The sequence below is a fragment of the Leptonychotes weddellii genome, chromosome X, assembly GCF_054177405.1.
Source record: "Leptonychotes weddellii isolate Sample4059 chromosome X, ASM5417740v2, whole genome shotgun sequence".
In the NCBI taxonomy this organism is placed as follows: Eukaryota; Metazoa; Chordata; class Mammalia; order Carnivora; family Phocidae; genus Leptonychotes; species Leptonychotes weddellii.
Genome location: NC_138385.1, coordinates 54,283,004 through 54,306,957, shown reverse-complemented (window position 1 = coordinate 54,306,957; position 23,954 = coordinate 54,283,004). Strand labels below are relative to the sequence as shown.

At 34.1% G+C, this 23,954-nt stretch overlaps 1 protein-coding gene across 4 annotated transcripts in view; it reads right to left on the bottom strand.

The window, feature by feature from the left end:
- The window catches only part of ATRX (ATRX chromatin remodeler), a 269,137-nt gene that overhangs the window by 7,722 nt on the left and 237,461 nt on the right, over nucleotides 1-23,954 (bottom strand). For all 4 annotated transcript variants that reach the window (XM_081808623.1, XM_081808624.1, XM_081808625.1 and 1 more), the window contains 2 exons: nucleotides 20,910-21,087; nucleotides 19,389-19,583 (listed from right to left, as the gene is read on the bottom strand). In XM_081808623.1, coding sequence (XP_081664749.1) covers nucleotides 19,389-19,583; nucleotides 20,910-21,087 — 373 coding nt within the window. The remainder of the gene's footprint in view (nucleotides 1-19,388; nucleotides 19,584-20,909; nucleotides 21,088-23,954) is intronic.

Sequence of the window (23,954 nt, the reverse complement as noted above, 5' to 3'; positions counted from 1 at the left end):
ACAGTCCTTATATTTCAATTGTAGAAAGGTCAATTATAAATTACATTGTAAAGATGCATGGGTCAAATTTAAACTGATATATACTGTTTATCATTTTATTGTCACAGTGGGTTTTTTTTTAAGTCATAGTGTCTTAAGTCAGTCTTTTAAGGTTAAAAAAATTTAAAAGCTAAAAATTGGCATCATTTATATACTTAGTAAGAACAACCAAACTCCTGCTCTGTGTAATTATGATTATGAGAGAGAGACAAAGATTGGGAGTAGGGGGTTAAAGTGAACCATAGATATGTTACTTGCTAATAAAAAATTAAAATACTCACAAGTTGTTTATTAAGAAATCACAGATGAAAACCTGGATATATAAAAGGCAAATTAACTCACTTTACAAAAGGATTTTTCATAGCCTCTAACAGCAAGTTCTCTTAGAACACACTTTCTAAATTGAGTGTGAATCTAGTGAAGGAACATAAATAACAGAGCAAAGGAAAGGTTGCAGAGGTATAAGTACATTAAATTTAAATTTAATCTACATCTAGTAATGCTTAATGCCTTCCTAAGTTTTAGCATAGACAAATCCCACACTTGAAAATAATTCTGTCTTTACATCTTCATCCACCCCCAGAGTATTACAACACGTGGTAGGAACTCAAATGTCTGTTAAATAACTCAAGATGAAAAATTCAAATCATGAGGCCCTATGATTTTTTCTGTACAATAGGAAATGCTGACACTAATTCCAAATAATCAGAATATTTGGTATCATTTAAACAACTTTTTATCTTGCTACCCTAATAAATATTTGAAATAATTATTTCATCATTCCATGAGATAAAAGGAATTGATTTCATTAATGAATACAACTGTAATTGAGATTTTATACTTCATTCTGACATGATACGTTATTTCTTTTGTTGAAAACCGAAAACATTAGAGGCCACACATAGGGGAGGGCTCAAGAAAGCCTAATGGTGGAATACATAAATGCTAACAGGTTTCGTTCTTTTGAAACACTAGCTAAACATTTCTCTTCTATACCAGTGTAGAAATCTGTCATCAAAGCTGACTTCCCATGCCTATGCCATATAAAAGAGGTTTATCATCAGTAGACAGATCTCCAAAGTTCACAGTTACTGACCAGGTAGGCAGGGAGATAGGCCAATATGAATTAAATTCTATTAAAAGATAATGCTTCTTCAGATGTATGTCTCCCATGCGCACCCCCCAAACTATGACTCAAGAGAGAGGTATATAATAAAACCAGATACACTGACTTATATTTTTAGCAAGTGACCATGCCAAATACAATTAGAAAAGTCAGCTATTCTACAGAATACCAAATAAATTACAAGGTAGAAATGTTCTATGGATAGTCCCTAATTTTACTTCTGCCTAGCAATAAGTGATGTTCTTAACCATAGTCAAAAATAACTTCATTTCTCTAAGAAAGCAACCTAAGGTGGGGGGTGGGAGGGACGGGGTGGCTGGGTGATAGACACTGGGGAGGGTATGTGCTATGGTGAGCACTGTGAATTGTGTAAGACTGTTGACCTGTGCCTCTGAAGCAAATAATACATTATATGTTTAAAAAAAGAAGAAGAAGAAGATAGTAGGAAGGGAAAAATGAAGGGGGGGAAAACGGAGGGGGAGACAAACCATGAGAGACTATGGACTCTGAGAAACAAACTGAGGGTTCTAGAGGGCGGGGGGGTGGGGGATGGGTTAGCCTGGTGATGGGTATTAAAGAGGGCACGTATTGAATGAAGCATTGGGTGTTATATGCAAACAATGAATCATGGAACACTACATCAAAAACTAATGATGTAATGTATGGTGATTAACATAATAAAATAAAATTAAAAAAAAAAAAAAAGAAAGCAACCTAAGGGAAAGACCAAGAGAATTGTGTGCTAGGAACTGATTTACTTTCAGCTGTGCCACTGATTCTCTCTGTAACAATGAATAATAATTTAGTCTAGCTATAACTGTCAGTTGAACAAAATGAAATCCTATCCATTCACATGTATAACAGGATGATATGAGAATAAGCAGAAATAGATGAAACACCCAAATCTTTGGAAATAAATCTTATGTCAATTAAGTGCAGTGTTTATTTCTCAATTATAAACATCAGAGTTCATATATTAATTACTCTTTTATGGTTAGAGAGAAAGCCTTTCCAGAGATTGCATGTATGCAATGTGCATGTGCAGGCACGCACACACACACTCATTTATACCCTTTAAAATATGTCTGAACTATCAGGGAGTTTTATCAAGTCAGTCCTTATCATCCTATAATTTCAAAGTCCAAACTCATCACCTTGGAATTGGTAGAAACCCATGCCCAGAGAGGCAAAGTAACCTGTTCCAATCACACAGCTCAGACTAGCTGGGACTAGAAGCTGAATTTTCTGACTTCTTTCCAGTGATCATTCTATCACACTATAAAGAATGTTTTCTTGAGGCATAGTTCCTCCATTTCCCAGATCTGTTCTCAAATAAAAAACACTACCCTGAAGGATTTTGAGGTGGGAGAAAGCTAAGTATGTCTATTTTTTCCCTCACTTTTAACACTTTTGTACTTTTTGAAGTTTTTTAAAAAAATATGCTAATTTTTTAATAAAGGAAAATATAAAAACTGAAGCAAACACAATTCTCAGACACAAACCTGTAAAAAACCAGTTCATGCTTAGCCTAAACCTGACATGAACTATTTTACCATTTTCATCTTCAGGAGATACTCATTTTAGGAAACACCACTTCCAAAACATTTTAATGTCTTCTCCCCACCAATTTCAGATTTAAGATCTATCCTCTTAAGTTAAACATGATTGCTTTATTAAGGTCAGATTATGGTAGAGGCTCAGCCTCTGTCCATGCAATAACTTTCCTTTGACCCACAGTCAACTAAAATGCCAACAAGTCAGAGGAAAAGTGCATGTGACTTTATTTTGTACCATTAAAAATTTTTGGACCCTTTTCCTAAAACATTAGCTCCCTCCTAACATCAAACCAAATAACCATTCAAATTGTTTCTACTGGCTACAGACGCTCCCTTCTTTTCAAAGAACTTTAAAAAAAATTTAAGGAAACAATGCTAATTTCCTATTATAAAACCTAGAGATAACTAATGGCACCATCTGTCATATATTTCTCCACACATTTACACTTTACACTCACACTCACACATGCTTTTACATAAAAATGGGATTGTACTATAGCCAAACTGTGGAAAGAGCTGAGATGCCCTTCAACAGATGAATGGATAAGGAAGATGTGGTCCATATATACAATGGAATATTACTCAGCCATCAGAAAGGATGAATACCCAACTTTTACATCAACATGGATGGGACTGGAGGAGATTATGCTAAGTGAAATAAGTCAAGCAGAGAAAGTTAATTATCATACGGTTTCACTTATTTGTGGAACATAAGGAATAGCATGGAGGTCATTAGGAGAAGGAAGGGAAAAATGAAGGGGGGAAATCGGAGGGAGAGACGAATCATGAGAGACTATGGACTCTGAGAAACAAACTGAAGGTTTTAGAGGGGAGGTGGGTGGGGGGATGGGTTAGCCAGGTGATGGGTATTATGGAGGGCACATACTGCATGGAGCACTGCGTGTTATACGAAAATAATGAATCTTGGATCACTACATCAAAAACTAATGATGTATGGTGACTGACAATAAAATAAAATTTAAAAAAAATTTTTTTTAAATGGGATTGTACTATAGTTTTGAAACCACTTTTCTGAATTAGTATCTTTCCATGGACATCATTTTACATCAAATACAAACTATCATTTTTAATGGCTGTAAGGTGCTTACAAATTATACAGATAAACCTTATAATCTATTTAATTATTCTTCTATTTAAGGGTTTATTAATACTTAGGCCACTTCCAGTTCTTCATTATTACTAAATCTGCAACAAAATAGGTTAACGGACAAATTTTAGTGTATTTCAACTACTTGTCCATACAATAACTATGCCAATAATATTCAAGGACTTAAGTATGTTTACCACAATCTTCATTTTAACAAAGAAAAGACACTATATGTGTTAACTGACTTTTATAGGAACAAGATTCATTTACATAGTTCAGAAGCTGGAGGGCAAAAATCTTTCTTTCCTCTAGAGTGCTGTGTGAGACACAAATAAAAGAAAGAAGATACAGAATTTCTGATATATACTGTTTCTACATCTTTGTAAATTAATTGTAGCATATTAATTGTAGCATACTGTTAATACAAGAAACAGATGATGAGATTAAGACAGCAAAAAAAACGTGTAACAGGATTCTCAGAATATTTCTTTGGGAAAAACAGTTTTGCAAAGTCTAGAGCAAATTATATAAGTTAATAAAGAAAAATTTCATCTCAATATACAACACAATCGGTGGAAAGGTATTTTGTTTCTTCTCTTTGAAGCATGCATTTATTAGTTGCTATAGCAACACTATTATTGAAAACAATACTGGAACAGAATCTATAATCACTAGGCCAACAGTCGTGAAAATGAGGTTTAAATTATATCCAAATGTGTACCTTTTCTTTGTCTAAACTTTATTTTTCCTTCAGTAAGTGAAAAAGCTTACAAGCTGGGGAAAAGCATGGTCTATATTCTAGTTAAGAGCTACATTAGTTTAAGCTTTAAAAATGACTAGTTTAATGAAACAAAATTAATGATAAAAGTTTAAGTTCATTTACTTATAAGTTTAAAGTATTTGGCAAGCTGACAAAAATTCCCATCTAGTCAATCCTGAAATTCAACCCTGAAAATAAAATTTTTAAAAACAATCAAGTCTTTGCCTGAGGGTAGGGGTGCGGGTTTGCCATGTTTCAAAATATTTTGCTTGCCATCACTTTGAATTTGAATTCTATAATCTCTGGAAATAAAATGCCACTGGAATACTTAAGTGCCACAGGACCCACTCAAAAAGCTATTAAAAAATTCCTTTTATTACTTCAATAAGTCTAGATTTTTAGTAAAGAGACTTAATATTCCTGGTGAAAAAAAAAATTTTTTTACTTTCAAATTTGAAGGCTGTTTTTTCCCCAAATCACACTGGAAAAAAAATAAAAGCAACATACTTGATAAGTAACTAGAGAGATACTGAATAAAGTTCACATACCACCTCATATCAGATTTTTAGATCAAGAGCACATACTTTTGCCAAAGAGCATTTATAAACATATCTAGATTCCCAAATTGTAGGTAAAAGTAAAATAGTGATAACTACAAAACTTGTCACTTTCAAGGAAGGAAAAGGCAGGCCTACCACACTGACTTTGGTGGAAGGTAAGAGCCAAAGTCTCCTTTGATCAGAAGAATGTTTTCTACTCAATTTAACATTCAAGGAACTAGAAAGTATACTTAGCATTTAACCTTTAAAAATTTGTTATCCATTATAATTACTACATAAGCCACATATCATTCACTGTTGAGGTAAAGAGTGTCAGTCAAGATTTTATATGACTAATGACTTTCTAGAGGTTGCAGCTTTCCAAGTAGAGCCTGAATTGGAACTGGATTCTCATGCTATACAATGTGGAGTTCATATTATCTCTTTATTTCATAAACACTGTTAACATCCTCTAACTCAACTATAGGTATGCTAATAAAAAGGATATAAATAGAAGACATATGAAATAGGAATGAAAGCAGATATTCAGCAGTTCAAATTACATTTTAAAGAAAGAAAACATTAAAAAGGTAAAGTAATTAAGAACAAAATACATAAATAAGGCCATCTAGTGATTCTTATATTGACCAAATCTCTCATGCAATTTATATTCCTTTAAGGGTCCAAAGTAATGAATATGATGTAAAAATCTTGGTCATGAAAACATCAGTAACTGAAGAGACAGAAGGAGGCATTCACCTACTTAATTCACCCAGAAGTATCACAGCCTACATTTTCCACTATTCCTAAAATGTTACAAGACATTTCAATCAGCCAACCTAACCATTCAAGTAACATACTTTAGGATATTAATATACAGATACTGTGGCACTCAAGTACCTTATATTAATTCAGGATCACTGATCATTCCAACATATTACTTATGTCCTTCTGAACTCCCCTAAATGAAAATGGAAAACAGTGAAAGGACATATAGCCTTGCTTTCCAGGTTTCTCTCTACAACAGACAATTTCATGACCAGACTGTTTGAAATATAAACACCAATATAATTTTGCTGATCTGATAAAAAGACCTGTGTCAGCCTTTTGAATTTCAGAGGAAAATTTAATGGCAAGACTTAGTTTAAATTTCATTATATATATATATATATATATATATATATAATGTAAATTGGGAGACTTTATGTATAGTGGTTAAGATCACAGGCTCTAGAGTACTGCTATCCAACAGAACTCTGGGCAATGATGGAAATGTTCTGTCTGTGCTGTCCAATGGGAGCTACATGTGACTTCTAAGCACCTGAAATGTTACTAGTGCGACTGAGGAACTAAAAGTTTAATACATTTAAATGCAAATGTAAATAACCACATGTAGCCAGCTCTTGTATTGGACAGTGCAGACCTACAGTCTTACTGGGTTTAAATCCTAGTTCTAACACTTATTGGCCCTATGTCCTTGAGTGAGTCATCTCTCTGAATCTCAGTCTCCTGGTCTGTAAAATCAGCCTAATAAGTATCTACTTCACAAGATCTACTGTGGAGATTAAATATTACACATGAAGTGCTTAAGCACTGTGCCAGGTTTATGATGACCTTTGCATTGCTAAATCTGATGGTCAGTTCTCAGACCTGATCCTGTTGATCCACCAGCAACATCTGATAGAATTTAATCCTTCTCTTGACCAAAATATTTTCTTCTCTTGGTCAGCTAACTGGAAGAATTCTACTGGTGTTCTTTACTACTTTATCTTACTTCCAACACCTTTTCTAAAAGTCTAAAGCACCCCCCCCACTTTAAAAAACAATGTATTACTGTACAGAGAGAGTTTTACACTTTAACCAAGTTTTTCTAATGAAAAATTCAGATGTTTGATAGGAAAGATTGTTGGGTATCAGAATTGTCCTAGAAAATCCTAGATATATGGTTGTCATAGAAGGACCAGTGAGTTATTACCTGTTCTGCGAATGTATATATGTTAAAAAGATTTTTTGCTGATGTTTAAAGGATACCTCTCATTGCCTAAAATGAGAGCATGATAAGCCAGAGCATTTTATTTATGTTAAAGTCAAGTCAATTTGTGCTCTTATTTTACTAGAGATTGAGGCAGAGAGAGCAAGTGATTTGTTAGTAAATTTTTTTATGTCTATGTAAAGATAAACGGCCTTGTTTGACTTTTTTCTTTCTCTTTTTGAATTCTAACTGCCATTTAAAGTTCAGTGATCTCTTGGAACCAATTCCCTTACTACAAAGAGATAATACCATCAGTAACTCATGGAGTTATTGTAAGAATTAAATAAGAGAGTGTATTTAAAGGAACATAGCACAAGCACTCAGTATGTATTACTCCTTTTGCTTCACACTTTGCCTTATCTTGTATTTTTAAAAAATATTAATGTCTTTTTATACATTATCTATAAAACATTCTTGCCAGAAATATCTGCCATGAATTTAATCAAGCCTTTGGGTCTAATTTCCAGTTTACAGAATATGTAAGAGATGGAAGTTCAAACACACCACCAGGAAATAAATCAAGAATGGAGAGAGGATGAGTGCACTAAATTAAAAGGAATAGAAAAATGAAATACAACAATCAAATACAGTGTGTGTACCCTGAATGGAACCTGATTTGAACAAAGAAGCTATAAAAGACATTTTCAAGACAACTGGAGTAATTTGAATACAGGTATGGTATTAGATGATGTTGGGAAATTAAGTTATTAATTTTATGGAATAGTGGTTATAGAAGGAATGTCTATTTTTTGAAATGTCTTTATATTTTAGAGATTTATACTGAAATATTTACAAGTGAAGTATAATCTTATAATTTAAATATATACATATAATTTGGGGCACCTGGGTGGCTCAGCTGGTTAAGCATTTGACTCTTGATTTTGGCTGAGGTCATGATCTCAGGGTCATGAGATCATGCCCTACATCGGGCTCTGCACTCAGCAAGGAGCCTGCTTAAGATTCACTCTCTCTCCCTCTGCCCCTCCCCCCACCCCACTCACACTCTCTCTCTAAAAAATAAATACATAATTTATAAAAATATAACTTAAAATATTTCAGAAAAATAGAGGAGGCAAATGTGGCAAAATATTAGCAATTACTAAAACTAGGTGATGGGTGTATGAGTATCCATTATATTTTTCTAGTTTGAAAATTTTCAAAATAGGAAAAAATTTTAAATTAACCATTTTTTCCTTATTTTCTTAGCAATAATGGAGACAGATAACACTAGACAATGTGACAGAATTCTGGGACAGCACAAAGTCTGAAAGATGTGTCAATATCCTTTTTACCCCTAGTTAGCTCTATATTTAACCTATCAAAAACAGTTTTCTAAAGCTGGGATCTGAATTCAAGTCACCTCTCCATAGGTTTTTTTTTTTAAGCTAAACTGAATGCATAATTGCATGCTAACACTGTTCTAAGAACTTTACACAGAGTATCTAATTTTCATAGTAACTCTATGAAGTACATACTGTTATTATCACCATATAACTGATGAGATTTCTAAGACCATGAATCAGCATGGGCTGCTGGCTCCCCCCCACCACAATCAACCCACGGAAACTACAGAAAGGAAAAAGAAACATAAATTCCAGGAACTTACAGGCAAACACACATGCAAACACACACACACACACCATCCCCAGTGTGACAACAAACTGGCACCATATGCCATTTGAAGCAGAGTTACTGAAAAAATGTACCAATAATTCAAAATAAGCATTTCAGGAAATAAGGAAAGGTATTGCAAATATGAAATTCAAACAAAAATTATCTAAAAAGAGCCAAAATGAAATATGAGAGATAAGAAATAATCACTAAAATAAATAACTCAATGGATAATATAAAAAGCAGAAGAGATATAGCTAAAAAATAGTGAGCTAGGAGATCAGAATGAGGCAAAATAAAAGCTATAAGATATGGAAGCTAAAGGCAGAAGGTCAGGCATTTACTAATAACAGTCTCAGAAGGAGATGAAAAAAATGAAGAGGATGAGATTTTTGAAGAACAACAGACATAAGTATCTTGGAATTATAGATCAAGAAACTGAGGCACAGAGAAGTCAAATAACTTGACGAAGGTCAAGATTCAAATCCAGGTGGTCTTTCTCAAGGGCTCTTATTCTTAATAACTATGCTGTACTCTCTTGGGGCTAGAGATAAGTTCAGCATCCAAGATACTTAAAGAGGACTAGGATCAGCTTTGCCACCCTAGGATTTTGCAGTAACTAAAGGATAAAATCTATATTCTCCAGTATTACACACCTTGGTAACACTGAAAATGCTTTTTCATAAACCCATAGTACTGATCAAGAAGTATGAGGATGTGAAGAAAAGGGGATACTTGTGCACTGTTGGTGGGAATAGAAATTGATACAACCATTATGGAAAATAGCCTGAAGGTTCCTCAAAAAAATTACAAATAAAACTACCATATGATCTAGTAATTTCACTTCTGGGTATTAATCAGAAGGAAAGAAAAACACTCAAAAAGATACCTGAACCCCCACATTCATCACAGCATTATTTACAATAGTCAAGACATGGAAACAACCTAAGTCCACTGATGGATGAATGGATAAAGAAAATGTGATACATATGGACAATGGAGTATTATTTGGCCATAAAAAATAAGGAAATCCTGTCAATGCAATAACATGGAGGGACCTTGAGGGCATCATGCTAAGTGAAATAAGTCAGACTGAGAAAGACGAATACCTATGATCTCACTTACATGTGGAATCTAAAAAGCTGAATTCATAGAAACAGAGTAGAGTGGTGGTTACCAGGAGCTGCAACTGTGTGTGAAATGGGGAGATGTTTGTCAAAGGGTAAGATGAATAAATTCTGGTGATGTAATGTATAGCATGGCAACTATAGTTAATAATACTGTAGTGTATATTTCAAAGTTACTAAGAGAATTGATCTTGAAATTTCTTATCACAAGAAAAAAAATTTGTTTAACTATGTGTGGTGATGGATGTTAACTAGACTTACTGTGGTGATCATTTAGCAATATATACATATACTGAATCATCATTTTGTACACCTAAAACTATTCTATGTCAATTATATATCAATGAAAAAGAAAGTGGGAAATTAAAAAAAGGAGTTGTGAAGTCATATCAAAGGAGAGTGCCTCAGTTTACTTTTTCCACAAGTTTAATCACGTAACAAATTAACGTCAGCACAGTAGAGTGTAGTGGTTGAAGGGTATGGGGTCTGGTTATGGCACTGAGATCAAATGCAGGTGTCACCACTTCTCTGTTATAATTTCATCATCTATAAGATAAAAACAAACTGTACCGGCTTTGTAAGGTGGCTATAAGAATTAAAAAACAGTAACAATAAATAAATGATTCAATACGAGTAAAGCCCTTAGTACAGTGTCTGGCATAAAAAGCACTCAAAAAATGTTAGCTACTGTTTATTTTATTCTTAATTCAAAGGTTTAGCTGATAATAACTATAAAGGCAAATCATACTACTACATACCTGATAGCTATAAAACAGTGGTGGACCTTGTTAAAAATACAGACTCCCAGGGCCCACTCCCAGAAACGGATTCAATAGGTCTAAGAAGCAGCCAGGAATCTGCATTTTTTTTTTTAAAGATTTTATTTATTTATTTGAGAGAGAATGAGATAGAGCATGAGAGGGGGGAAGGGTCAGGGGGAGAAGCGGACTCCCTGCTGAGCAGGGAGCCCGATGTGGGACTCGATCCCGGGACTCCAGGATCATGACCCGAGCCTAAGGCAGTCGCTCAACCAACTGAGCCACCCAGGTGCCCAGGAATCTGCATTTTTATCAAGCTGCCAGGTGATTCTGATGCTATTCAGAATCTATTCAGATGCTATTACTCTTAGTCTAAGAACTACACACAAGAAAAAACACTATTTTATTTTATTTTCATTTTATGTTATGTTAGTCACCATACATCATTAGTTTTTGATGTCGTATTTTAAAGGCATGTCAACCACTGCCTTACAACCGTCAGCTTGCAATTACAGGACAAAAACTCATTTGTTCACTTGTCACATTTTAAACAAATACTTGCTATGTGCTAGCTATTATGCCAGGTGCTAGGAATATAGTGATGAAGATTCACTGACACAATCCCTACCCTCACAAGCCAGTAGTAGGAAACTTATAATCTAGAAAGAACAGACATATCTTTTAATTTGTCTACAAAGCCAAAAAAAGTTCCTGCTTTTGAATTCCTAATGAATTTTGAATTCCTAATAAATGAATTAAAATTCGTTTAATCAGTGAGCATTTACTAAATATAAACCTATTTTAAATTTCAGAATTTCCATAATCTTGAGTAGCAGATCTTTCTAGTGTTTCAAAAGGAGACACTTCCTGAAGTCTACCTCACACATCCTCCCCAACAGAATCTTGCATTCCACCCCCAACTCTGCCAGTAAGGTGGCCTCATAGATGTTGATGTTTCCATTAGCAGTGATTTGCAAGGCATCCTGTCAGGGTTAGGGAGGCTGCTATTCAGGGGCATCATTGGCACCAAAGTCCATTTAATCCATATGTTTTCCCTAAAATACTTGGTAACCTTGGCTCCTTAATAATTTTTGTGTTATAAGGTGATAAAATCAAAATAAGATACAAAGCAGCACTTTAGGGGTGCCTGGTTGGCTCTAAGCGTCTGCCTTCGGCTCAGGTCATGATCCCAGGGTCCTGGGATCAAGCCCCTCATTGGGCTCCCTGCTCGGCGGGAAGCCTGCTTCTCCCTCTCCCACTCCCCCTGCTTGTGGTTCCCTCTCTCGCTGTGTCTCTCTCTCTCAAATAAATAAATTCTTTAAAAACAAACAAACAAACAAACAAAGCAGCACTTTAAATAAAGCATGGACAGGGGGGCCTGAGTGCTTCAGTTGGTTAAGCATCTGCCTTCAGCTCAGGTCATGATCCCAGGGTCCTGGGATTGAGCCGCATGATGGCTCCCTGCTCAGCGGGGATCTTGCTTCTCCCTCTGTCCCTCCCTCCCCGCCCCCCACCCCGCCCTGCTTGTGCTCTCTCTCAAATAAATAAAAAATCTTGGAAGGAAGGAAGGACGAAGGAAGGAAGGAAAGCAAGCAAGCAAGCATGGTCAGTCTGTTGTTTTTCTGGTTTGTGGAGGGACACTAGAAGCACCTCTTCACTTTAAAACTACAGAGGTATCAGCTGGCTATAAGGTAGACAATTCTTCTAAAGTCGTATGTATTATTTAAGAAAAAATCCTTGAATGTTAGAAAGGGTAGTAGTTTATAGTCAAATGCATGCTAACATCATTAAAAGTGATTATCAATATCTAGTATTATTCACTCTTGATTATAATTGATCTCTCAAAGAATTCAAGCCTCAAATACCTGTCTCTTCTGCAGTCTAGCTGAGATTACTGCCTGCCTCTGGACCCTAAATGTTTTTAGTCTTCTACTAATCTGTCATATGTCAAGCTTAATCTCCTAAGGATCAGGACTTCCCGACTTCTCTGAAATTCTAAAAATTTATGTCTATACTGGTTTCAGAGAAATGAACCAAGTATAATGGCAATATTAGTAACAATTATGGAAACAAAAAGAGCAGCTAATATTTGAGCACTTACTATGTGTTAGGCAGGGGCTTTATGTGGATTATCTCCTCTGTGAGAAAGGTACTACTATCTTACGTTCTTGAGGGAAGTGAAGCTTGGAAAGCTTATGTGGCTTGCCTAAGATTACATCCTAAAAAGAGCAGTTGACAGGTGACTGGAAAAAGGAACAGGCTTAAACCATTTGCTCTTTTTACTAGGTATCAACCATCCCGAAAAACACTGGATATAATTATAACCTACAAAGAAGTTGTAAAATTAAAACAGTTTCTCTAGAGTATATTATGATTTCTGGTGCTCTATTCTTATTCAGGTGAATAATCATTTTTATGCCAGTGAATACAAAGAAACAATAATTGTTTTATTTTTATAATAAACTTGTTTTATTAAATAATAAACATGTAACTTGTAATAAAAGAGGCAGAGAAGTAGGAAACAATGACATCAAACCTCATATATGCTTCAATTATGAGCATGGCTCCTTATAGGTACATGTCAACAAAAACTGGGTTCATGTGCCACCATGTGGTTAATATGCTATAGGTTACTGACACTTGCCCTATAATTAAATGGGTCCTTTTGAACTTTTATTCCTAAAAATAAATGTATGAAAGTTCCCTAAATAAGTTGATTAGCTATTTTAGACTTCACATCAATTTTTTTAGTGAGTATATTTCTCTCTAATGTTAAAAAAGACTAAGATAAAACCCCTGTATTAACACTGCACAATAACATCTCTGTTCAGTAAACTATGCTCTGAGGTATTAAAACTTTAATAAAGGAGTGAAGACAAAGGGAGAAAACTGTACACAAGATCAGGGTGGAGGAAGCAGACCTAAAGCCCCACTTTGGATACTTTAGTTTAAATCTCTATTTTGTTCTCTCTATAATTATCAACACGCAGTACACCTTTAAAAAGACAGGCAGTAGTACAGTGCTAGAAAAGGGAAGTACAAAAAAACTTTTATGCCAGGTTTACTGACTTTTGTTTTCTTAATAAAGGGTACAGAGCTTAGGCTGTATACTCACTTAAGCATATTAGGAAACATGACCCTGACCAAGATTTGCATCTCTGCTATCTGTGTAATTCATAAGTTTTTTAATTATGTTCAGTTAGCCAGCATATAGTACATGATAATTTTTGTTGTAGTGTTCAATAATTCATTATTCATAAGTTTACTACCAGAAAAAGATATTTGGTCTAACATAGTCTACATAAACGTTAACAGAAGCAAGTTATTACTTTAATAGTTAAAAAATAAACAGTTAAGAATCAGTCAACAAATCTTTATCACTAGAAACTTATGTTAAAATGTTAAGTTTAGATAATGTTGGAAGTTTCAAAATGGCTGAAAACATTATTACCCTGAACAACTAAAGAGCTGCACCAACACTTTGTAGACATGATTCAGGAGACCCTAAAATCAATATATTTAAAAAATAGGTTCACAGGACCACAAGGCTGTTATATTTCAAAAAAAGAAAAGCAGTACCAACAACAGCAAGAAACCAATGAGGGGATTTAACAAAATATAATTCATGGGGTGGAGTGGAGAACAGGGCTGACTAAAATAGCTAATTCAGTATAGAACTGAAGACACGAATTAAAAACTCCAATTCTCTTCCTTTCACACACCTGCTGTGACAGACAGATCACTCTTCATTTCAATTTTACTACTTGCAATAATAAGTCTGACACTGCCTTTCAATGATAATATGGATCATTAAGGAACAATAAAAAGTCCAGTTAAATATCACTATAAAGGCGACTCGGATTTCCAAAAAGGCCATATAAAAGTGCCAGCATTATATAATTCACTATGGATGAAAGAAAAGGAGCAAAGGATATAGTTCTTGCCTTTAAAGAGCTGCAAAGATAAAAAGACAAGAAAAACAGTCAAGTGGTTAATAAATTAAGTCTGAGATATTAAATCTAATTTTAAAAAATTAAAAAAAGAGAAAAGTAAACAAGAACAGAAATATAGGAGGAGGAGTTATATAATAATTAAAGAGGAAGTGATAAGGCAGAAAAAGATATAATAATCACATACCAAGTAAAGTAAATTGAAAATAAGCACTTCAAGATATATCAAAGGGCAATGAAAATTAACTCAAAAGGCATGCAATTTAATCATTATTTAGATAATAACAATTTGAAGGGGAAATGAAAATATATCATTTTTAGCAGTCTTTCATCTTGAACATGATGTATAAAAAAGAAAGGTGCTTGCAACTGTACTATAATAATAGGAACCAACTCTGAAATGTCTTTAATAAGAGCAGGTTCAAATACTAAGAAATCCCTCACTATGTGTATCAAAAACACCCACTTGTACCTATTTCAGAGAAGACCAATTTTCAAATTATTAAAGGAAATCAAAACCAAACAGTAATGGGCAAAGTTAAGTGAAATTCTAAATATAAGCCTAGGGAACAAAGTTAACATTTACTGAGTACCTACACTGTGCTTGGTACTTCTCTATCCCCACTGCTGCCACCTTACTTCAGGCCTGCAATACCTCTCTCATCTGGACTATAAAATGCTATTAAAAATAGCATCCTAATCATGGAACACTACATCAAAAACTAATGATGTACTGTATGGTGACTAACATAACAAAATAAAATAAAATTGAAAAAAAATAAAAATAGCCTCCTAACAAGTATCTTTACATCTACTTTCCTTTCTCCAATCCATCCTGAACACTGATACCCTAAGTGATTTTCTAAAATGAAAATTTGATTTTGGTGGTTTTCTTAAAATCATTACAATAGATCCAATAGCCTATAACACATTGTCCAAATTCTAACTTCTATGATCTGATTCCCATCTGTCTCTCCAGTCTTTTATCTCTTCCCCATGCCTACCCTCCCTTACTCTACCACTATCTCCTTTTACTCTATTATTTTTAAACTACTTGAGGCTCCTAAAACTTGCCATGCTGTTTGATGCATATGTTTTTTTCCTACTCTTCCTCTTGAAGGGCCTTCACCTTTTGCCCTCACAGCAATGCAAACAGCTACTCACTTCTATTTTCAACATCAGTTCAAGTCCTCCTAACGTCAATTTCCCATCTCCAGCTTTTCCAAGAAAGAACTGAATATTCCTTCCTTGATGTCTATACAGATTTATATTATGGGACCCGTTAGCTTTTATTACATTTACTTGCTTACAGTACATTGATTAGACTCCTTAGGAGCAGGAACCTAGTCATATTTACCAATGTATCCTTAGTAACCAGCATAATAATTGGTACTTTGCAGGTATCTGAAAAGCTTTTAATGAGTAAATAAGCTTCATTATTTAGGTAAATTTTTCACTGCCTACCTATTGAAAGCTACAGTCCAGCATCAGTTATTGAGTTCTCTCATTTATTTTCTTGAAGTGTTTGATTCACTCCATAACCATCACCCTATTATATGTCCTCATCCTGCATTTTACTAACAGGCTAATTTTCCAAAAGCCTACATTCATCATATAACAGGTCCATTCATGAACTTATAGTGAATACTATTTTAAATCCAAATGCTCCATTTACCTTTTATGGCTCTCCATAAGCTGGCCCCACCTTATCCACACTTCACCTATCCAATTTCAACTCTTTATCTGGCCAATTTCTTTATCATACCTTGAGTCTGGTACATAAATCATTATCTTTCCCTTTGCCCAAATTGTTTCATCCTGCATTCAAACCTCATTCTTTCCTAATCCAACCAAATACTAACCACCTTTTATTGGCCAGTCTGATTTTTTTCCACTAAAACTGTACCTGAATGCTCCATTCTCCATTTTTTAACCATATACTATATGGACAACACATTCAGTACCAGTCATATCAGCACTTCATTTTTTTTAAATTTTATTTTGTTTTATTATATTAGTCACCATGCATCATTAGTTTTTTGATGTAGTGATTCTTTTTCTTAAAATAATGTTATTTTTCTCTCCCCAAGTAGACTACCACCTCCTTCAGGTAAATCTCATACAATATCCTATTGTATTTCCTTTTAGATCCCTGACAGTTCTTAGTTACTGTGACAGTTAGAAAGGCACTGTGATATAGTACACGGTTTTATTTTTTAAATATTTTTATTTATTTGTCAGAGCGAGAGAGAAAGAGAGAGCATGCACACAAGCAGGTAGAGCAGCAGGCAGAGGGAGAAGCAGGCTCCCTGCTGAGCAGGGAGCCCAATGTGGGGCTCGATCCCAAGACCCTGGGATCATGACCTGAGCTAAATGCAGACGCTCAACCGACTGAGCCCACTGAGGCGTCCCTAGTACACTGTTATAAAAACCTTTTTTAAAAAGCACTAATATCTAAGTTATGGGAATAAAAAGCAGACAGTAAGGGGAAAAAAAAGGACTAACATCCTTTTATTTTTATATTTATTTTATTGTTTTCCTTTTGGGAAGAGCTGTGGGAGAGTTGAAGCACTTTGTGTTAATTTGGTATTCAATATTCCTTTTCCTTTTTGTTCTTGGGCAAAGGGTTATAGCACCAAAAGCAAAATACAGTAAGTAAAGTCTATAAATGAAAAAGCATGACACCTTTAACAACTCAGCATACCAAGTTATAACAGATGGTTTCTTTCCAGACATCCTATAACAATTAAATAGCATTTCTTTCCTACTGGATTTTTAAAATCTTCTTTAAAGTACAGACAAGGTCTTGTTGTTCTTAGTATACCCTCACAGTACATGTCAAAGTCAGCAAATAATCGATAAATGTTTATCAAAGTAAACAAATAATTCCTAAAATCAGAAATTTACCATATAACGAATAACTTCAAAGCAACTGCCCCCTTTTAATGTGGAATGTTTGCTTCCTATCAGAAATATTACTAATCATGATGTATTTCTTATAAAAATTGAAGCTTAAAGTTAAGTATAATTTTAGGAAAGATGCTAATTAGATAAAAATCATTCTCAAACTGAAAAGGGAAACTTCACTATCTTTAAAATTATAAACATAAACATATGTCGAAGTCCTTTAAAGAATACTTCTTGCCATACAGAATTAAGTAACTAATAAGAAAGCTGTGGGGGATACAAGAATTAAATCAAGGCAAGTGAACACTATGCAGTTGTTTTTAAAAAAGCAGAAGTATATGTACCAATATGGAAAGATGTTCAAGAAACATCTAGGTAAAAAGAACAAGTTGCAGAAGAGTACATATGATATGATTCCATTTGTGTTTGTATGTTTTTAAAGGTATACAAATTTACATACAGAAAATTTTCCAAAGTATTCAAGATCCTATTCACATTCTATAATAACAAGAAAGCCAAATCACTATCAATTTAATATTTCATAACATTAAAATGAAACAATATTCTTTAAAGAAGTGTTTTAAATGTAACATAAAAACAGTAGATTTAAACCCCCATGTGGCCCTATCAAAGGGATTTGATAGAGGTTGTCGCAAAAGCTCTTTTTTCTTAGATGCTCTATCAGTAAACTTTAAATGGAAGAATAGTTCACTGATTAGAAAAACAAAATATTTTTTATATAGACAAAAGACATTTTTAAAAAATTTCCAAATGTTTACTGTTCATGTTACTTGAATTGACATGTACATTAAAAGTTAACTGGAGAAATCACTGATTTATGTTAACATTAGATATTTATTACTATTACTTTTTGCTTTAATTAAATGTGTCCAACCATATGAAGAACTAAGATACTTAGGAGGTTTGGGGTTTTTTTGTTTTGTTTTGTTTGTTTTTGTTTTTTAAACAAATGACTAAAGTGACTTTGGTAGAGTGACACCATAACCAGGTGGCTGCTTTTCCAATTCTCTTAACAGCTACAGAGAACATTAAGTGCTTGAATTTGAAGCCAAGACAACAGGAAAAGCAACCCCCCAACAATTCTCCCTAAAATGCCTTTTTAGATTAACTAGAATGGGTTTAAATATATTTAGATCATTATTTTAGACCAGAGAACATATGGCTTTCTCTTATGTTTAAAAAGGTCAAAATTATATCTACTATCATAATAAATTTCTATACTAATCTAAATAATGTCTTTTTTAAAATCCAAGAACAATGGACCAGAAGACAGATATAGATACTACTCCTGGCTCTGCCACTTATTAGCTGGACATTATGAGCAAGTCATTGAATATCTCTGACCCTAGGTTTCCCTACTTATATAAAATATGAGGGCTTGACAAGATTACCTCTAAGCATCCTTTTCCAAGTGTGAAAGTCTTACTTGCTTTGTGACAGTGAAAAATATCAAGAGACACTTCTACTTGCTGATTCTTAACTGCTATATGACAGCAAAGAATGTTAAGGAAGAGATACTTAAATTTCATATAGAAATATTAAAATTATGTATGCCCTCTACTGGAGATTATTAAAAGAGAAACATACTGTTTCCTTTAAGGTTTCTACTCAGAAAGTTTTTTCTACAGGGCTGAACTTTTTACTTGTCATAAAATACGTATTTCAGATTACACTATCTTTTTGTGGTGTTATGTGGAGAACTGACCAAGCACCCTCTCATTGAAATACGGTTTTATTCTCTTTGGAAAATTCTGAAATACAGCCTTAGTCAAATGACTAACTTTCACCATAATAGTAAAATATCTTTGGTCCATGGTAGGTTTTTTTTAAAGCTAATAATCTAAAGATATTTACCTTTGGCAGCATGGGAGTATCCCTCTTCTTCTTTTTTTCTGAATTAGGGTCATCTAATAAGTCTGGCTCAAAAGTATAAAGTTCCGTAAGCTCATTCATGGTAAAATGACGCTCAACCTGCTGCTGATCAACAACTCGAAAAGACAGTGACTGCTTAGTTACTTGCCGATCATAAATCTTATCTTCCATGGTTCCCTTTGTAAAAAGAAGGAACAATATATAAATAAATTTTGTACACATGAAACTTAATCAAGGAGAAATATAATTATTGGTTAATATAAAATAGCAAAACTTCATAGTAATATACTGCCATAAAGCAAGTTTTATTAGCAATGCTGCTTAATTCATGAGAGATTTCATCTGTTCACCATAGTTTACCTTGAGAAAAAAGAAAAGTACATTACTGATAATCATCCTGTATTATCTGACCAATATACATTCAGGTTTTGCTTTATATATTTCTGTACTTAGTGGAAGCAGAAGAGTAGTTAGACACCAAGGTGAACAGAAATAAAGAAGTATATGAAATAAGATTTTAGAGGGTTATAAAAATAATAATTCAAGAAAGCAGTTTAATTCCTTCTCAGTGGAATATAATAAGCTCTCAATAATCACTATAAACAGCCTTTCTATCAAGTCTTACTTTCTATAATTTCAGGACAGAAAATTAACAAATAAAATGCCATAACTATTACATATATATCCTTTTAAGCCAGAACATAAAAGAGCTTTTAATTTAAATGACAGGAAAGGGATTACACTGCAGTTTGCCAATTATATTAAGTACTAAAGAAGATCAAATGAGCAAGGATCGATCTACCAATAAAACTCAGTCTCTGGTTCAGAAGCCCAGATTTGGAGGCAGGTGGAGAGAATCGCATCTGTTCCCAAAACAGATGTGCCAGTAAAAAGGCAACTTGATTCTATAAACCTGTATTACCTTATATTGCATCCACCTCTTTGATTTTACTCATTTTTCTTAAATTTCAGTTTGTTTTTTAATATCTGAGTTTATATTTAAAGGAAATGACTTTAATATTCTTTTCCTAGAAAGTATTAAATATCCTTTGTAATGATTTTTTGTCATTATAAGTTAATTTTTCCTTCCTATTTCCCCATATTTTTCAAATTAAGAGAGTATCTGGTAGCGACTAAAAACAATGATCATTTGACCTTTACATCTATAAGCAAATTAGATTAACTTATTTGCTTTTCTATGTATGCTAAGTAAAAGAACTATAAATGTTTAACTTTCCTGAACAAGCAAGAAAATTCTAAATCTGTTTACCCATGCAAATCCATCTCAATCTGAGAAAGTTGACATTATAGACATGGATGAACTACAAAACAGAAAATCATGAGAGGCCAAAATTGACTTCTGCTGCTTTATGATAGTATTAGGGTTGAAGTTTTCAATTTCATTTGCTTTTCTATAATGCATATATGTTTGGCACTCCAAAAACATTATCAATTTCACCCAACCTTTCACTATGAAAAAGAGAATATAAACTGTAAACCTACCTGAGCTAAGAACCTATATACATACACAGGTTTAGTTTGTCCAAATCGATAAACTCGGAATATACTCTGGATGTCATAAGATGGATTCCAAGAAGCATCAAATATAATCACTCGATTAGCAGCTACCAGATTAATTCCAAGAGATCCTGCTTTGGTGGAAATGATAAATAATCGTCCTCTGAAAATAAAAACATGCATAAATGCTTTAGTAATAAGTGCTTCAGAGATATTTTCATTATGATATGACTTTTAAATACTAAGGCATTTTTTTGAACAATCAGGAGTTCAAAGAATTCATTTCTCACTTACTGAAGAAAACAAGACATGTCTAAGGAGTCAGGTTGATGATTTATATGTGCAGGAAGAATCTTACTGCTGCAAAATGAAAGAGTCTGATTTAGGAATAAAGATATATATGGAAAGCACATGTTTACAAAGTATTCAAGGTATATACAGATTCTCAATAAATGTAGAAAATCCATGTATAACACAAAAGTCCATACTGTGTTCAGTACTGTTATGAGCAAGTACTAAGTACATCAAAATGAAGGATAGTGCTCAAGGGCCTAAGTGCAGTAGGGGTGAGTGATAGGCAATTATAATATAGTGTAATAAACATAGGGAGAGAAGTTAGACAGATGCAAGGTACTAAAGTAGCTAAAATCAAATCAAGAAGACAGAGGGCTCCAGGAAGGATGTATTAAAAAAAAAAAAAAGAAAAAAGACCAAAAACCATAAGATACCTAGGAATAAAACTAACCAAAGAGGTAAAAGATCTGTACTCTAAAAACTATTGAATGCTTATGAAAGAAATTGAAGAGGACACAAAGAAATGGAAAAACATTCCATACTCATGGATAGGAAGAACAAATACTGTTAAAATGTCTATACTATGCAAAGCAATCTACACGTTTAGTGCAATCCTTATCAAAATACCACAGGCATTTTCCAGAGCTAGAACAAACAATCCTAAAATTTGTATGGAACCACAAAAGACCCCGAATAGCCAAGGCATTTTTGAAAAAGAAAAGTAAAGCTGGCGGCATCGTAATTCCAGACTTCAAGGTATATGACAAAGCTGTAGTGATCAAGACAGTATGCTACTAGCACAAAAACAGACACATTCATCAATGGAACAGAATAGAGAGCCCAGAAATGGACCCTCAACTCTATGGTCAACTCATCTTTGACAAAGCAGGAAAAGAATATCCAGTGGAAAAAAGACAGTCTCTTCAACAAATGGGAGTTGGGAAAACTGGACAGCCACATGGAGAAGAATGAAACTGGACCATTTTCTTCCACCATACACAAAAATAAATTCAAAATGGATGAAAGACCTAAATGTGAGACAGAAGTCCATCAAAATCCTAAAGGAGAACACAGGCAGCAACCTCTTCGACCTCAGCTGCAGCAACTTCTTCCTAGAAACATTGCCAAAGGCAAGGGAAGCAAGGGCAAAAATGAACTATTGGGACTTCATCAAGATAGAAACCTTTGGCACAGCAAAGGAAACAGTCAATAAAACCAAAAGACAACTGACAGAATGGGAGAAGATATTTGCAAATGACATATCAGATAAAGGGCTAGTATCCAAAATCTATAAAGAACTTATCAAACTCAATACCCAAAAAACAAATAATCCAGTTAAGAAATGGGCAGAAGATATGAAAAGACATTTTACCAAAGAAGACATACAAATAGCTAACAGACACATGAAAAGATGCTCAACATCACTCATCATCAGGGAAATACAAATCAAAACCACAATGAGATACTACCTCACACGGGTCAGAATGACTAAAATTAACACAGGAAACGACAGATGTTGGGGAGGATGCAGAGAAAGGGGAACCCTCTTACACTGCTGGTGGGAATGCAAACTGGTACAGCCACTCTGGAAAAAACAGTATGGGGGGGTTCCTCAAAAAGTTAAAAACAGAACTACCCTATGACCCAGCAATTGCACTACTAGGTATTTAGCCAAAGGATATAAAAATACTGATTCAAAGGGGCACATGCACCCCATTGTTTATAACAGCAATGTCCACAATAGCCAAAATATGGAAAGAGCCCAGATGTCCAATGACTGATGAATGGATAAAAAAGATGTGGTGTGTACACACACACACACACACACACACACACACACACACACACAGTGGAATATTACTCAGCCATCAAAAAGAATGAAATCTTGCCATTTGCAATGATGTGGATGGAACTAGAGTGTATTATGCTAAGCAAAATAAGTCAGTCAGAGAAAGACAAATACCATATGATTTCACTCATTTTTGGAACTAAAGAAACAAAACAGATGAACATAGGGGAAGGGGAAAAACAGAGAGGGAGGCAAACCATAAGAGACTCTTAACTATAGAAAACAAAGTGAGGGCTGCTGGAGGGGACATGGGTAGGGGAGGGGTTAAATGGGTGATGGATATTAAGGAGGGCACTTATGATGAGCACTGGGTGTTATATATAAGTGATGAATTACTAATTTCTACTCTTGAAACCAAAATTACACTATATGTTAACTAACAGAATTTATTTTATTATATTAATCACCATACATTACATCATTAGTTTTTGATGTAGTGTTCATTGATTCCTTGTTTGCGTATAACACCCAGTGCTCCATTCAGAATTTAAATAAAAACCTAAAAAGTAAATTAAAAAAGGAAAGAAACTGATAGATTACATGCTGTGTTTTAACACAAGAATTTGTATTTCTGAGAACTTGGGAATGAATTAGTTGACAGGTTCACAGAAAACTAAGCAAATGTTAAAAAATAAACCATTAATTGAACAAAAATGAACCTTGTGCATAAAAAAGGGAAAAGTAATCACAGTATTGTAAATGGTTTATGTGTGAATATTTACGTAGTCACAATAAAGCAAACACTCCAAACTGAGTTAGGCAAATACTACAAAAACATGCCGGGGAAATATATTAGGAAAAGTGTGTGTGTGCGTGTAGGTAAATTCCCACCTTAGATTTTAGAAAGTGAATGCCAGAAGAATTGCCAAGAGTTGAAATCTGTTACC